This window comes from Myripristis murdjan, chromosome 10 (genome assembly GCF_902150065.1).
Source record: "Myripristis murdjan chromosome 10, fMyrMur1.1, whole genome shotgun sequence".
NCBI lineage: Eukaryota > Metazoa > Chordata > Actinopteri > Holocentriformes > Holocentridae > Myripristis > Myripristis murdjan.
The window spans coordinates 20,255,904-20,272,558 of NC_043989.1; the positions used below are offsets into that span (position 1 = coordinate 20,255,904).

Consider the following 16,655-nt stretch of genomic DNA (forward strand, 5'->3'; position numbering starts at 1 on the left):
GGTCAAACCAAGACGTTTACACATGTTCTTTTAAAAGTGTCTTTTATTTTTTCATTCTTCAACTGAGAAAGTTCTTATCGAGTGCCAATGGTGACCTGCCACACTCTGATCAGGTTGTCGGTGTAACCAGCAAACAGGGTCTGTGGAGAAACGAAGGAAAAAGTGACTCAACATTAGTCATTACATCCATCTGTACCAATGTTAGACTTGCAATTATTCCAGTACTTTTTAAAATAAGTCATTATTCCAGCACCCCTCATATTTGCAGGACTGTCACCAGTAGACATCAGAGGTTTAAGTGAATGGGTATAATCACCGGGGGAGAAAAACAGACTAAAACCAACATTCTTAACGTGTACCAGCTGTAATTGTGTACTTTAAAGTTTTAAAGTCAGGACTGTACCTGTCCATCAGCAGACCAGGCCAGGGAGGTACACTGTGGGGGTTCAGCCTTGCTGTTTGTGCTGATCACTTCCTGTCTCAGCTCATCCACAATGATCTTGCCCTCCAGATCCTACACAAAAGGAACAACAGAATGAGGTACTGTACTCTGTAACCAACAATGGATTAAGTGCATGGATGTGGACTTAAAGGAAAATCTCAAATGAGGTCTAGATTAGAGCTCAGAAACAGCCTCTTTATCATCACAGGAGTACAGTTGGCATTCAAAGTTTCATCACTGCCCTGGATACAGCTTTCATTCATAATGTTAATTTCCTCCTTGTCCAAAATAAACTGGTGCCAAGTTCTCCAGGTGAGGGTGTCTTACCCAGATCTTGATACTGGGACCAGTGGCAGCGCACAGCCAGTAGCGGTTGGGGCTGAAGCAGAGGGCGTTGATGTTGTCACCACTGTCCAGGGTGTAGAGGTGCTTGCCCTCATTCAGATCCCACAGCATGGCCTGACCGTCCTGAATGGGGAGGAGAGACAGATGGCTCAACCATCAAACTGGTACAGCAACTTTAAGTGACTTCTTTCCATTATACTTAATATAAATGGATTTGCTGTTTATTTACAGATTTTTCAGATTTCAGAGTATCACAATCAGTGTAAGTTACCCTCAGAAACAGCCTCTTTATCATCACTGTGCAACAGATGCATTTAATGTTTCCATCACAGGTGAAATCTGCACACTGATAATGTAGTTGATTCTTCAATGATTATAGATTTTTTTTTTTAAAAAAAAGATAAATATAAGAAGCCACTGTGCATCAGTCTACAGCTAAGACACTTTGATCATACCTTTCCACCGGAGGCACACAGGGAGCCATCAGGAGACACAGTCACTGTGTTCAGGTAGCCGGTGTGACCAATGTGGTTGGTCTTCAGCTTGCAGTTGGCCAGGTTCCACACCTAGGAACAAAGGACAGAAATACATCAAGAGCAGCTCTGACAGTTCAAAGTCCTTCAAGAACTTCTGTGGGTTGTGTCCTAATCACCATTTCATTTTTTCACCAGAGCCAAAGCTCAGGTAATACATGCCAGTTTTACTAATCCTTGGGCAAACAAGCCACTTAAGACATGCATCAAGATTTTCAATTTGATTTTTTTTTTTTGAAACCAAAGGAAGACAGGATAATATTCAATCAAAATATTGCCAGCCTATCACCCATTTGCAGCTTAACAGAGTTCCTACACTGACTTGGACTCTAATTCAAAAGCTTTCCATAGACTTCCAAGGCACTGTTTTGGAAAATTCAAGGACTAAAAATTGGCTTTATTATATCACATATGTCAAGTAATGATACCCTGGTGAAAATCATTTAAAACTGCCGCTAAACAAATCTCTGCCACAGCTGTCCTCAGGGTGTGAAGCATCAATACCATGACAGAGCCAAGGTATAGTGATGCATCCGAGTGACATTTTTCCAAGCACACTCAAGGGCCTGTGGGAACCCAGTTTCAAATAACTCCAGTCCAAGCTGAGGTGGGGTTTCTGTAAGGGTGGCGTACCTTGACCATCTTGTCCCAGCCGCAGGAGACAATGATGGGGTTGCTGCTGTTGGGAGAGAAGCGCACGCAGGACACCCACTCAGAGTGGCTCTCATCCTGGAAATTAAGGTTCTCTTGTTATTTTTTTTCATTTGTAAGTTAATAAGCAGACACAGTAGTACTTTAAACACTATATTACATATTTAATATATATAAATCACCATATTAATGCTGCTGGCAGTGACAGGCACGGCTGGTTAGTAGCTGACCTGGATGGTGTACTTGCAGACTCCAAGGGTGTTCCACAACTTGATGGTCTTGTCCCTGGAGCCAGACACAATCTGGCGGTTGTCAGCAGAGAAGGCCACGCTCAGCACATCCTTGGTGTGGCCGACAAAGCGGCGGGTGGTGGTGCCACTGGAGGAGCATAACAAAACACATGACACAAACACTGTTGTGTAACCGTAAATACCCAGGTAAAAATGAAGCAGGAGCTTAAGTTAAGTCCAATAAGAGCCACAAATCACCGATGATCCCATGCTTCATAAACAATCATTCCTGATACTATTTCAAGGGTATGTGACCATGTGCTGTGGAGAGTCTGCAGGTTTTCATTCAGGTCAAGAACTCCACCAGGTGATTTCACTGATCAGCTGACCTTCAAGCAGAGGGGGAGGAACTAATCAGTGAAATCACCTGATATGGTTATTGGTTGGAATGAAAACCTGCAGACTCCCCACCCTTCATGGTTGCCCACCCCTGTCCTGATTTAGTTTCTTTAAACTAGTAACTATTCAGGCTTAGTGATGGAAATGCTGTTTATCTATTTAAATAGAGTCAGCCCTGAAAATGCAGAGCAATTATCTCAGTCTTGTGCAACAGTTAAGAACATCAAACTGTGGTTTTAGTCTCCGGTACCAATCTAGAATGTAAGCCGCTACGTATGGAGACTTTAAGAGAACAAATTCAACATTTTGAAATTAACCTCAGTGTTTTTAACCAACACTGCTTGATAGGTAACTATATAACATGATCAAATGCAATCTGAAACTGGCAGCAACATGGGGAAGATACCTAAATTCTGTTGTGAAACTAACTGCAATGCTACTTGTAAGTCAGTGCTCCAGTTCTCATATGCAGCACGACACTAAGCAGGGGACACTTGTGTACAGCCAACACTTTTTGTTAACTGCAAACATGGGCAAAAGGGGAGAATAAATATTTTAGAGCAAGTCAGGAGCTAATTAGCAACCTGACACTAATGCAGATACCTTAAAGTTGACTTGGATTAGCACCCATTCAGACAGGTGAATTCCTGTCAAGTTAAGAGACTTTGCATCAAACGTCATCCCGAGCATCCAGAACTATTAACCATGACACTCTCACCCGGTTCTCAGTCTCAACTTTTGCTTACCTGTGGCCTCATGTTTATAAATCAACGACACACTGATCCTCAACAGTCAAAGTCAAAGCTTTGTTTCCACCTCCCACTGACACTCAAACACCTGGTCAAAGCCAGGAACACTGTCCTCTCCCTGGACTTACGTGGTGAGGTCCCACAGGCGAAGGGTCCCGTCCCAGGACCCGGACAGGGCGAACTGTCCATCCGAGGAGATGACAACATCACTCACAAAGTGAGAGTGGCCCTTCAGGGCGCGCTGGGGGATGCCATAGTTGGTCTCATCGCGGGTCAGCTTCCACATGATGATGGACTTGTCTGCAGGACACAAACCAGCAGTGTTATCACTTCAAATCCACATTTCATTCAGCTTTTCCGTCAAGATATTTCCCATTAACAATGTGAGTGCATGAGAATGAAAACTGTCAAATGAACTGTGAGAAAATGAGTGGTGCACTTTTATCACTTTATTAAATTAATATGTTAGGTTGTTACAGAGTTTACTGCCACACATTTATGCATGTAAAATAAGTGAAAGTATATTTTAATACACGTGTCATAGACGCTGGCTTTCAGTGGCGCTTGGCTGAAGTTGACGCCAGGTACCTCGGCTAACTCTACCGGCAACTCCGCTAGCCTCTTGTCCACAACCAGTGTCTTACAAATAAGAGTAGCACTCAGCGTGGACACGGTGCAACGTTACTGTGTTATTTAATGCTCCTATGCTTGTCATTCCCACCACCGACACCTTTTGTGAACGGCAGTCGAGAAGAACTGCTGGCTAGTGCTGCGTTAGCATTAGCCATGTTGGCGCAGCCGGGCTCGGGCGCTTACCTCGGGACGCAGACAGAATCATGTCGGGAAACTGGGGCGTAGTGGCGATCTGGGTGACCCAGCCATTGTGCCCCTTCAGGGTCCCCCTTACTGTCATCTGCTCGGTCATCTTGGCGACTTTTGGTGGTGCCGGTAACGAGGATGGATTTAGATTATTTAGAGGTCCAGGTTACCCCAGGTCCTCATCGCATTTGGGCACGGAGGAAAAGGAAGTTCGCACCCGGATGCAAAACCTATGAGGGGTTGAGCGGCCCGCAGAGCATTCTGGGAAGCGGCGCTCTCCCGTTTTAGTTTCCTCCAGGATCTTTAATCATTTTAGTGAGCGACATACAGCCTGCAAATGGGATTGGGTAATATAACACTATATAAACATGTTAAAATGTTATCAGGATCCTCGCAGTGTTTTATTTCTGTGCCACATTGACACTGCCTCCAGCAGAGAGGTGTCTCAAGTTCTCAGTGTGGTTTCAGTGAAATCAGTGCTGAAGCAGAAATTAATTTAAACAAACAATTAAATGAATAACGACGAGAGAGAGAAAAAAAATAGAATACCCATAACTAATATAGACCTATTCACAGGACTTGCCATCAATCCAACAGTGCCAAATCCCCCTTTTTTAAACATATGCTCAGTTTCTTATTTCTGTTTTTACTAATTTTTTGTAGGTTAAATGCACATATTTAGACATAATGTTCATACTTTTTTTTTTTTTTTACAACTTCAGTTAGTGCACAAGTAGTATTAATGCAGTAATAATTTTTTTGCCAACTTCTAAGGCACATTTTTCTATTTCATTTTTTTTTCTATTTCCTATAATTTAATTCTTCTCTTGAGAGTTTGAGCAACTGCAACTGACCCAATTTTCCCTCCAGAATTAAAAAATAAAATAAAATAAAATAAAAAATAATAATAATAATAATACATAAAAACCTGACTCTGATTCTGCATGTGAAATTAAAAATGATCAGCTGAAAAGTTACATTAAAATTAAATTAAAATTAAATAATTACTTAAATAAAAACATGGAAGAAATAGGCAGTTTGGGTCAGTGCCTTCACTGTAACTATGTCATTAGACAAAAATAAGTACATAAATAAACAAATGAAGCTGTATAAATGATGTAATACGTGGTCACTGTGATGTATGCTCCATGACTCTGGCCAGCACTGGCGGGGTAAGGAATCTAGTTAGTGAGTTACTGACACTTGTTAGTTAAATATGATCAGGGCTGTAGTGGTAAAGAAAATGGTGGGTAATCCCTGGTTCATCTCAGATAATCACAGCCCCAAATAATCTCACTATACTTTGGATTAATTTACCAAAATCAAGAGCACACTTTGTATTTGGCTGATCATGGATGCAGTTGTGTTTGTATTAATTCCCGGCATCAAATCTGATGAAATGAGAAGAAACTCTTAATCCTTGTTTTGCATGAAATTAATATCACATGGGTGAGAAGAGTTTTCCAGCTGGTGTAGCTTTTGTCTGGAGTGAGTTTTATATAGAGCGACCTCTCCTTTAACTTGGTCCTGTTCACAGGCAGGTCTGAGGTCAGGCTCAGCTGCAGAATGGCACCCTGGATCTTCCTCCAGGACAAATTAATTTTCATTTTTGGCTAGCATGCCACGTATAAAAATAATAATGCAATGAACTCACAACCAACCACAACACTGTTTGGAGAGTTTATTTTAGTCTACATGTTGAGTTGACCAGATTTTTCTGTTATGCATATTTAGACGAGTAATTACAAAAATAGCTTAATTCTTTTACAACCAAATACACAACCAAATAAACATTCTCACAAAGTCAAGCTAATACTGTGATATACACCAAACTGTATTCAGATATTGTGCCACTTATGCATGGCACTTCTGCCTTCAAAGTGAAACTGATAGAATCTGCAAAAGAAATAAACACATATATAATGTAAGTGTCAGATAACTATCAGCTTCCAACAAAACCATATCAAAAACTGTGTTGTCTGGGTTTAACTCATTCTGATTCTGATTTTTTTTTTCTGTCCTTCAAGATATTATTTTTTCATATACACAATGCCATTTGAATATCAGCTGTCATATGTCAGGGATGTGTCACTCATTTACAGACTTTTCTGCAAAACATTTCAACAGTACTTTTATTTTCTATACATGGGTCCTCATTTGTCTATTAATACATGATGAGTTTGATGATGAGCAAACCTTACTAAATGAGAAAATTTAGTTGTGTGGACTGTCTATCAGATTTATCAGCCGAGGTCAAAATAAATTGTGTGATGTCAGTTATCCATCTTTTGTACTTTTTGGATACATATAAAAATGTTTTGGGGAATATAAAGCTGACAAGTTGGTACTCTGCTCACTGACTTTGCCTTCAGTTCCTAATAAAGAGAACTGGCTCTGGCCTGGATTGAGAACAGGGGAGTCAGCTCTTTGAATGTGTGCATTTTCCAGAGTGGAGTGAGCTGTCAGCCAAACCAGTGTTATTACTTTGCCCTTTGAACCATTGGCCTGATTAGAGGTGAACATGGAGCAAGCATTTAGATGGTGTAATAGCTACCTTGGATGTAAATGAAGCCAGCATCATCATGTTGAAATAAAATAGGAAATTTGCACTTTTACTTGTTAACACACTTATTACACCCATTTGTGTTCATGAAGAGTTAACCACCTACTTTGGCTGAACTGGACTGCCATCATCATGTTACCCACCGCAGACAAACCTGATAAAGACTCTGGTATTATTTTTTGCCATAATTTTCAAGGATGTTTGCAACTATTGATGAGAATCGGCAGAACAGCGTGAATGTTGATGTTTGAGGAAAACTGATGCTCGATCCCGACTGCTCGTCAGTTCAAACAGAAGGAAAATACATACAAACATACATACTAAGGCCTTGCTTGCACAATGGATCAGAGCAAGGGAAAAATTCAGGTGAAATAGCACAACAGCAACTTAAAATTAGATTTAATACAGTTAAACAATTAATTCCCTTTATGTGACCATCATGTTGTGAGTGATTTATATTTGTTGATTGCAGCTATTATCAATCTAGAAAACCCATTCTGATGTCTCATAAAATTTTAAATTTAAAGAAAAAATTCCATTAATGTTAATTTATTCTTTTCCATTTAAAAACAACAACCAAATAGTGATTCCATGAAACTTTGAAAATACTTTTTGATGCACTGATGAAGCCAAATGCAACTTTTTTATTCCTATGTCACACAATTCCTAGGTTACTATTTATGTGTGTGTGTGTGTGTGTGTGTGTGTGTGTGTGTGTGTGTGTGTGTGGCTGCCATAATTTGCATGTTTATGTGCAAGATAGCTAACAGCTTGAAACAGCTACATAAAATAAACAAAGTATATAAGCACCAAGAAATTATTCCATCTGAGAATAAAAATGTATTAGATGACAAAACACATCAATAAAAGTTAACTGATAAAAAAATTGAAATCTGCCATGATAATTGAAAAACAAAACAAAACAAAACAAAACAGAACAAAATGCATTATGACAATTAAGAACCACTGTGTTGAGCTGCATTGCTGAGTAAAAATGAGCACTATTACTAACAAGATGATGGTTTCGCCGTTTACATTTGTTTCATATTTAAAACATTTGTCTGTACGTTGTAGTTCAAATGACTAATATTGGTTAAAAAATATCATCAAACAAACAACACAAAGTTAAGTCAGCAGCACGAACTCATACTGTCATTCAGAGGATCTACTAACAGTAATTCATCCTGTCTTCCTCTATGATTAAGAGATAGTTAAAACATTTAAATACGCTGAAAATTCTTTGCAAATTATTTCGATTGGCAATTATTTGTCAAATTATTTAAAACAGAACCAACTTTGGGTTATTGAGTTGATCAGTCTGCTGATTGAAATACTGCATCTTCATGAATACTGTCAATGGTTCCTTCAAATCTGGCCTCACTTCTAACACTCACTATTGTATACATTACATTAACATGTCCATGCACAGGAATGCAAAATGTTACTGGACAAGAATAGATTAGAAGAAAACAAATAGAAGAAAACAAAACAACACGCAAGTCACCACTGCCAGAAGTGTAAGTCATAAAGAAATGGTAGACTTACTATCCTTACGGAGTGGCTTGTTCAAATGGAAAGACTGTTAGAGATCGCTCATTGCAAATAAAAATGACGCAACGGTAGTTTAAGGTTTCAATGAGAGACCACAAGTCATACAGGCTGTCAGGGTGCTAAACAACACTATGCCTTGTCATGATCATGCACATAATTAGTGAAAACCTTAATAAAAGAGCAACAGAAGAGATCACCATAACATGTTTGCTGTACCGTAAATCCTTCCCTATGTGCCGGTGACCTCAATGACCCTCGCATAACTTCAACTGACTATCAAGCTATTGTGTAACACCAACAGCCATGGGTGTGTGTTTTCTCCTCAGGTGAATGTAGAAATGCAGTGTTCTCTGGCGCCCCCTCCTGGAAAATTTCCGTAACGGAGGATCTGAGTGTTCAGTATGACACAAAGGCATCACATGGCTTGCTCTGCTTCACAGAGGCGAACCTGGCCCCCGTGCTCACTGTCTTGTCTACGTCTCCTTTGTCCACCGGGCCCTGTGTCCCCCTCAGGGCTGAGAGAGACGCTTGCGTTTGAGCTTCTGCCTCGCCATCTCCTCCTTTCGGAAAACAGAGAGAGGAGAAGACAGCAGTGACCCACACTCCTCCATCTGCCAACACCAAGAGATCTGTCCATCCAGCTCCTTCCAACGGACTGGGTGAGTACGCACACCCCCCCACACACACACCGCCACTCCCATGCAGCATTCACGACCACAGTCAGGCAACAAAGTCGGACTTTGTTAATAAGGCAGCTACAGCACCGCGCTGTCCGGGCATTCTTCCTCTCCAACACTGACACGTGGACTGTCCTTTAGAGTAGGAATCTAACCGCCAGTTCAATTTCCTCTCTGCTAAAGTTTCATCCTCAACATCGCCGGATCTCAAGAGTTTATGAGTTGAAAAAAAAAGTCTTATACATCTGGTGTTGATAATACTGTTGACTCAAAAATGTCCTTGTTAAAAAAAATCTCAATATATTATATAAAATGTTTTTATAAAAAAAAGTAAAAAGTGGAAAAGTTGGTGTAGTATTCAGCTGCAATATATACCATATCAATATGTACAGACATCATGCTTCTGGTTAGTCATCACTGTAAGAGAAGAATAGCAGGGATTGGTTGTTAGTAGTTGTTCAAATCAATCAAGTCAATGTATCAAATCAATCCAAATTGAGAGTAATTGTATTAAAATTAGCAAGTAATCAGTGACCTCATATAGGCATGCTTTAATATACTTACAAAATGCCCCTGTACCAAATCAGAGTCAAGCAATGAATTTAATGCTGGCAATCATTCCATGAATTAATCATCTCTATAAATGCTTCCTGACAAATCCTTTCATTACAGATATAGTTAGCTTTATTACCATCCACCGTGCCAGCTGCTGTCTCACAGCCAAATGCGTATCACTTCATTAGTTATGTAGCCGAAAGGGCCTTTTGTCTGTCAGACCTCTTTACACTCACCTTGTGCCAGCAGCCTGGTATAGGCAGACCGTCCTGACCCTGAGGAATGAGAACAGCAGTAGGAACACCTTGAGAACACCTTGACAGTCAAAGTCAACAGCTGCAATAATTTAGTCTCAAAGAACTTAATGTACCCCTTTACCCCCGTTTTTTCCCTTCCTTTTTGTTGTACTCAGCAGTAGAAGAATGTAGCAGTGAATGCTTTACATACCCTTGTACAGTCCATGTCAGCAAATACATGTTATAAAAAAAGTTTTCACACTCAAAATTTTGGAAATCAAGTAAAGCAGCTTGCCAAAATTGAAATAAATAAATAAATACATATATTTTAGCCATGCAACCAAAAGAGAACAATAAAAATGTGAGGGGTCATCAAAAACATGCTCAAAAGCCAACTTTGATTTATTGTTGTTTCTTCTTGTAATCTGCAGTTACAAAAAGGAAAATTCCTCTCTGCTATAAGGAGCACAGGTGAACACAGGTGAAACAGCTCCATATATATTCTAGCTACTTCTTGTTTATGTGCAGCTCACTTGGTAGTTGTGGCCAACTGATTAATCTCCTTTTAAGGCTGCAATTTTGACATGAAATAGCGGGTAAACACAAGTGTTACTAATGACATTCATTAAGGTTCTGTTTCATTTCAGTGCTGCAGAGTCTTTCCAGTGAACCAGCATCAACAACACCAGGACCCTGGCTCTGTTACACCTGAATGGAACACAACATTCATTAATGTGATTAGTGAGACCCGTGTTTAAGCTGCTAATTCATGTCTATGACAAAGGCCTATAAATATGCCCCTGTTAATGCAGTGATGATGGCACAGATTGCCGAAACACCTGATTCTTGCCGGTTTGCCTTTTTTTTTAGTGGAATTTGGGTGGAGTGAATTAATTTTTTGTACCTCAGCATCCTCCCTAACTTAATTTCCATGGCTCCAGTGTGAGATATTTGATTGTTGTGAAAATATAGGGACTGTAATGTACCAGCCAACTACAATAATGCCTAGGTGCAGATCTTCTCTTGGCTCCAAGCCGATTGATATGCCTTTTTCTTTACTGTTATTATTTCTCTGTGATTATTTTTTGTTTACATAATGAGCACTTGTAGGGTGGTGATGCAGTATCGGTTAATGATTGACAGCACAGTGAGAGACATTGTTAGGAAACACATAGAAAGGAGACAGGAATTAAAGAGTGTAAACATGATACTACAGTGGTGATGAGGGAGAAGAGATGAAGAAAGAGGGAGAGATACTGTACCACAGGACAGGGGCCCTCAGGGCCGGAAGGAGGAGAAGGAGAAGAAGACTGGGGGGCAGAGAGCTTTGCCTCCTCAGACAGACCTTTGGGCTCATCACAACCCTGTCAGCAAGAGCCAGCCAACTGTTACACATTCATAGCATCATAGAGGAGACTCAGAAGGAAGAGCATATAGTTGGAAGTGACAGAAACAGTGCTGAAGCAAGACAGAATACTGGGAAATATTGCTTCAATTTAGATGTGCATTATCGTGGTGTGTGTGTATGTTTGGGTGGGTGTCATACCACAGGACAAGGCTGGTCCAGGCCCGGAGGCCCCTGCTCTCCTTTCTGGCCCTTCAGACCTCTCTTTCCCACCGTTCCCCTGTCACCCTGCAGATGAGGAGCGCAGTGGTCAGACAGAACTTACAATCATCGACACACACAAACACACACGCACAGTTACAGCAATAATGGCATCGTCACTGCCACTATATAACAACATAGTGACATAGCAGGCATTCATAAACCATTCTAAATCTTATAAATATTTTTGAGCAACACAGTTTGACAAGGCACAATCATTTGACTTAATGTTCAAATGTTCTTTTTATAGGCATTAATAAAAGTTGCACATTGTGCAAATAAATTCTGGACAAAGACCACAATACATTAACCTGAAGAAAAAAAAATCTATGAGTTCAAGCAATTTCAGTGAAGGAACTATAATGTTTCAGAGCATTTCATGAGATTTGTTACATACCTTCTCTCCTTTTTCCCCTCGGTCACCCTTTTCTCCACTTAGGCCTGGGAAACCCTGGACATAGCAGGAGGAGGAAGTCAGTTTGGAGTATATAAAGTGAATTCCTAACTAGCAACTGGCAGAAAGTCTAAGAATCAAATGGATTAAACAATTGACAATTATATAGTCAACAACAAACTCACATCCATTCCAGGCTCCCCTGTTTTGCCCTGTGAACACATATTTAAGATATGTAAATATGTGTTGTATGAATAACTGTATGTATAAATATAATGTGGCACATTTTCAAACTCAAAAACAAGATGTTGTGGTGGAGACAACTATCAAGGTGAACAGCTGCCTACCTTTTCTCCCTTGGCACCTGGAAGCCCTACTAATCCTGTGGATCCAGGAGGACCCTGGGGGCCATCCAGTCCCTACAGATAAAGTACATTATCATCAGCATATCATCATCCTCATCATCATAAACAATGACTGACCAGGTTTCACTTGGGATTACAGGTCTCTACATTGTGATAATGTGTCTCACCCTGGGTCCAGGGGCACCGCTATCTCCCTTCTCTCCCATAACTCCCTCTCCAGGCTCGCCCTGTATTGAAAAACAGTAACAGTCTGGGCCAAATATAGCATGACAGAACATTTAACACATGCCAGAATCAAGGCCTCAGAGCCTTACCTTGGGTCCAGGCATTCCATGATGCCCCTGAAAAGCATAGAGCACTGTGAGTATGTGAAAGACACAACTGCAGGTATAATTTAACCCTGATAGTTTCTATTTGGATTCTGATATTGATATAAACACTCACCATGAATCCTTGGGGGCCTGGAGGTCCTGGTGGGCCAGGTGGGCCTGGCTGGGAAATCATCTGAACCTGAACAACATTAACATTAACAGTGTCAAGCAAGAAAAAGAAGCACATTGTGACTTAATTTGGGATTTGGATTGTAATTTCTGATTTGGCAAGGTTTCCAGTCTGCTGTGTTTTCCCTCGTCTTCCAGCATCCCAATACAATGGAGCTGGATGCATATTTGAAACTTAGACTGCAAGAAAAATTCAACAGCAACAGCTTTTTCCAAAAACAATGACACAGATACCTGGCATAATCCACAACCCTCAGGGGTGAAGAGTTTGGATGGGAACGCTTTCCTACCATAGACCATTGGCAAACTGTATCTATTCACCCCCAATATGCATGATTTCACAGCAGATAGATGCAGTGTGCTGGTGTTCTTTGGCAGGAAATACCTCCCAACACAACTCTCTGCCTCTGTGGGCTGTGGATTATACTGGGTGTTAATGTCATTGTTTTTGGAGAGACCTGTTGCTCTTACTTTTTTCAGACGTAAACTTTTCAGTTTGAGCTGTACAAAACAATACCCATCCAACCCGGTCGTACTAGGGTGCTGGGACACAGGGGCCACCACAGCTGACTGGAAAGCTGGCCAAATCACACAGGAACTTTCTGGTTGGATAGACCTCACCTTACTAGGGGTAAGTAGAAAAATATCTTCTTTTATTTTGGATTTTTAAATTAAGTGGTATCATGTCCAAAGGTGATTTTATGGTTAAGTCACCAGCCTCTGGCACCATGCAACACCATTGGTCAAAGACCAAATCCCTCAACAGCTTTCTTCCGCTTTGTCTCTCTCCCCCCCTCTTCAGACTGTCTTTCAAAAGACAGAAATACTGAAAACGTTGAGTGGATTGCCTACTCTCCAGGATAGACCAATGGAAATGTAGAGTGCATGTGATGATACACCAGAGTGTGTTTCACTGACCAGGTTGTCTTCCAATCTGCAGTCGCCTTTCTCTCCTTTCTGTCCGTCCACACCCTGAACCGCAAAGAACAAAATTATTAAGTTGCAGCGAAATTACACTCCTTTCACCACCAGCATACTAGAGAGAAAGGTTTATAGTCAATACTTACAGCAGGCCCAGAGAGCCCCATCTCTCCCTTTTCTCCTCGTTCTCCAGCTGGACCTTTCTCACCCATGTCACCTTTAGGTCCCTGGAGGCAAACAATGAAGGAGAGGCAAGTCAAGTTCAGGATGATGTGGAACAGTGGAAATCAGAAGTTCTCAAAGTACTGTATCTGGTCATGAAGAGAGCAAATGACGGTGTATGACAGAAAGCATATGTGTCTATAAGATATGGCATCATTGCAAACATACCTTCTCTCCATCAACTCCTGATGGGCCAGGTAAACCAAGCTCGCCCTGTCATAAGACAAAGACAAATGTGACTGGGTCTGTCACTTAACAAACTCTGGCTTCTTAAGGCACAATGTCACCGCCAAAATAAAATGTAAAAGTCAGCTATTTGAAAATATGGTTTGTATCTATATTAAAAGCCGTTACCTTTTCCCCTGGAGGTCCTGGGGGTCCAGGTGGTCCAGGTGGGCCCTGGAGAAAGAAAGACACAAAACAAGGCAGACAGTCAGAAGCTAAAAACCTGTCTAATTTATTACATTTAATTTCACAAAACATGCATCCACCTTTGATTTCAAGGGTCACACAGCTGCTTGTCATTGGTGGGAATCATAATAGTGTTAACACTGGGAACTTCACCATGCAGCCTGCACCAGGGCCAACACAGAACAATAGCAAAAAGCTGCTGGATTTCACAACTCGGGTCTAACTATAAACATAACTGAACTTTCTTTTACATTGCCTGCTGACAACCAGTTTTATTATGGATGCACTGATGAAATTTGGCCTTAGACGGGCTGTAAAATATCTCAGAATGTGGTTTTGTGCTACACAAATGGCAGGCATCAGACCATATCTCATTTTCCATAATGATGAGAGTCAGTTTCACTGCAGGATTGGATTGCTGAGAAATAGGAAGAAACAAAACATTTATGGATCTTTATGGAACAGTAACATTGGATGAGGACTACTAGTAGTCTGTCTTCTATACTGGCTGATGTGTGACAGTGCTCTTACATCATGCTGCTTAGTCTCCTCTGCATCCACAAAGCTACACTTGTTACTCAATCCTCTGAAGTGTTCTACCATCTTGAAGTAATAATAAAATAAAAAAAACGGAAACCATATTGCCTCACAGAGGTCTGCATGCTGTCTTCTCTCCCTGTCTCCCTCAGAGCTTTTGTTTGTCCTCTGGCAGAGCCATGGCAACACATCGATATTTACAAACAAGTATTGATTCTGAGATGCTCCATCATTGGAAAGTGAAGGCTATTCATGCACATCATCGTAAATCGTAAAAATTAAAACACAAAAAGGAATAAATCAATACAAATTTCAGCATCGGTTTTGAAGACCAAATTCATCATCACCTAAAATGTCATCACAGATGAAACCAATATGGCCTTTCACACAAACAAGCAAATGAATAATAACACAAACTGGGCCTGTATTAATCATTTCCCTGTCTACAAACATAACTCTTCCTAAAAACCTTGGGACTTGATACAAACTGATCCAGATTGGTATCAGACTATTGATAAGATCTCAGGATCTTGTTTTGGCCAACTCCTTTGTAACTAACTCATGCGGCTGTCTACAGCGTTGCATGCAGGAGCCCATTCCTGACCAGGTCCAGGGGGACCTGGTGCATAGTGGTTTTTAATCAAATGCACACTCCACTGCAGAGATAGGCATCTGTTATTAGCATGTAGCACGGTACACGGTAGAGTCAAAGGGTCCTGTGTATGAGGGATGTGAAACTGACACTGTGCAGACTATGTGGGGTTCCTCTGCTCTCCTCTCTTATGCATCCCCCTTGTGTTTCAGCTGAGTTATGTGGAGCAACACCAATGCATAGAAAGCAAAACCTTCCAAACAAACTAACACCATGCTGCTCTGTTGCAAGTTAGAACCAAAAGCCACATATCTTGTGAGACACATGAAAAGCACATGAAAAACACACTCAGAACAATGTAACAAAGGTTGCTGATTTTTCTGCATGATTTAGCATGCCTCTTTAGGCAATACGTTATCTGATAGAACAGCGCAGCTGTATTATATTTGCTGGGGTGGTGTGTTTCATCCACTATGTATATGTATGAGAGCCTCATAGGCTAGCATAGCAGGGGCATTTGGTTACGTTGCGTTGATTGCTTTTTTAGCTGTGGCTCCTGGAGAGACATCCAATACATCTGAGGTAAGGAGTGCATACTGATTAAACAAACATGCACAGATCGTTGGGTTGATGCAGTTTGGATGAAGAGAGGACACGCGTACTGTTGAGGGTGTGTGTGTTGCTATACGTCTATATGTGTGTTATATCTGTTAGTCACAGTTCACACCAACAGGACCATGCGGAAACAGTTGCAGATTACCGAAACACTGATCTTGTCGATGGCCTGTCAAGAAAAATGGCAACATATTCAGTTTGGTTGCTTTGGTCCGCCAATATCCAGAGGTACTCCTTACCACTCTGTGATGACTTGGCACCGTTGAAGCTACGCATGAATCCTAACTTGAGATCCACACACTAAGACATAATTTAAATAAATGTTCATTGGCATACACAGTATAACAACACTGCACATTGTCAATATGCTTACCTGGAAGGCATCTAGTAACTTCCCATTGAAGTCAATGATGTCCGAGGAGCCTGGGGCACCTTTCTCACCAGGATGACCCTGAGAGGGAAGGAATGACAGAAACTGAAATAAACAAGGGAAGGGAGTCATAACACAAGCGTTCAGTTTGATAGCTGATAATTAGAGAGTTAAACCTCCTTGTCAAATACTCGTACCATGGGTCCCTGCAGTCCTTGCTCTCCTATCTCACCCTTGTCTCCCTGTGGGATGCGCAGACACAGATCACACTTTAGTTTAAGATAGGCAGTTTCACATATCACACAGTAAACATTGTGTATAGCCAGTGTAGTATAAGTCAGTGGTGTTCAAATTGGGGTCTGGGAAGCCCCA

General features: G+C 41.0%; 2 protein-coding genes across 2 annotated transcripts in view; both read right to left on the reverse strand.

Annotated features, from left to right (window-relative positions):
• Window positions 1-25: 25 nt before the first annotated feature.
• On the reverse strand, window positions 26-4,390 carry rack1 (receptor for activated C kinase 1). The gene is made up of 8 exons (XM_030062461.1): window positions 4,166-4,390; window positions 3,478-3,649; window positions 2,202-2,349; window positions 1,954-2,049; window positions 1,243-1,353; window positions 770-910; window positions 404-514; window positions 26-140 (listed from the first exon to the last, which is right to left on the reverse strand). Exons 1-8 carry the CDS (start codon window positions 4,272-4,274, stop codon window positions 75-77), a joined length of 954 nt encoding a protein of 317 aa, XP_029918321.1. The 5' UTR covers window positions 4,275-4,390; the 3' UTR covers window positions 26-74.
• A 1,475-nt stretch (window positions 4,391-5,865) lies between these two features.
• The window catches only part of col23a1b (collagen type XXIII alpha 1 chain b), a 133,312-nt gene continuing 122,522 nt past the window's right edge, over window positions 5,866-16,655 (reverse strand). The window contains exons 16-30 of the mRNA XM_030062454.1: window positions 16,481-16,525; window positions 16,287-16,364; window positions 14,113-14,157; window positions 13,927-13,971; window positions 13,683-13,763; window positions 13,534-13,587; window positions 12,560-12,625; window positions 12,430-12,456; window positions 12,283-12,342; window positions 12,098-12,169; window positions 11,936-11,962; window positions 11,754-11,807; window positions 11,297-11,383; window positions 9,751-9,789; window positions 5,866-9,376 (exon numbers count right to left, since the gene is read on the reverse strand). Of these exons, the coding sequence (XP_029918314.1) occupies window positions 9,374-9,376; window positions 9,751-9,789; window positions 11,297-11,383; window positions 11,754-11,807; window positions 11,936-11,962; window positions 12,098-12,169; window positions 12,283-12,342; window positions 12,430-12,456; window positions 12,560-12,625; window positions 13,534-13,587; window positions 13,683-13,763; window positions 13,927-13,971; window positions 14,113-14,157; window positions 16,287-16,364; window positions 16,481-16,525 (783 nt within the window). The 3' untranslated portion in view covers window positions 5,866-9,373. The remainder of the gene's footprint in view (window positions 9,377-9,750; window positions 9,790-11,296; window positions 11,384-11,753; window positions 11,808-11,935; window positions 11,963-12,097; window positions 12,170-12,282; window positions 12,343-12,429; window positions 12,457-12,559; window positions 12,626-13,533; window positions 13,588-13,682; window positions 13,764-13,926; window positions 13,972-14,112; window positions 14,158-16,286; window positions 16,365-16,480; window positions 16,526-16,655) is intronic.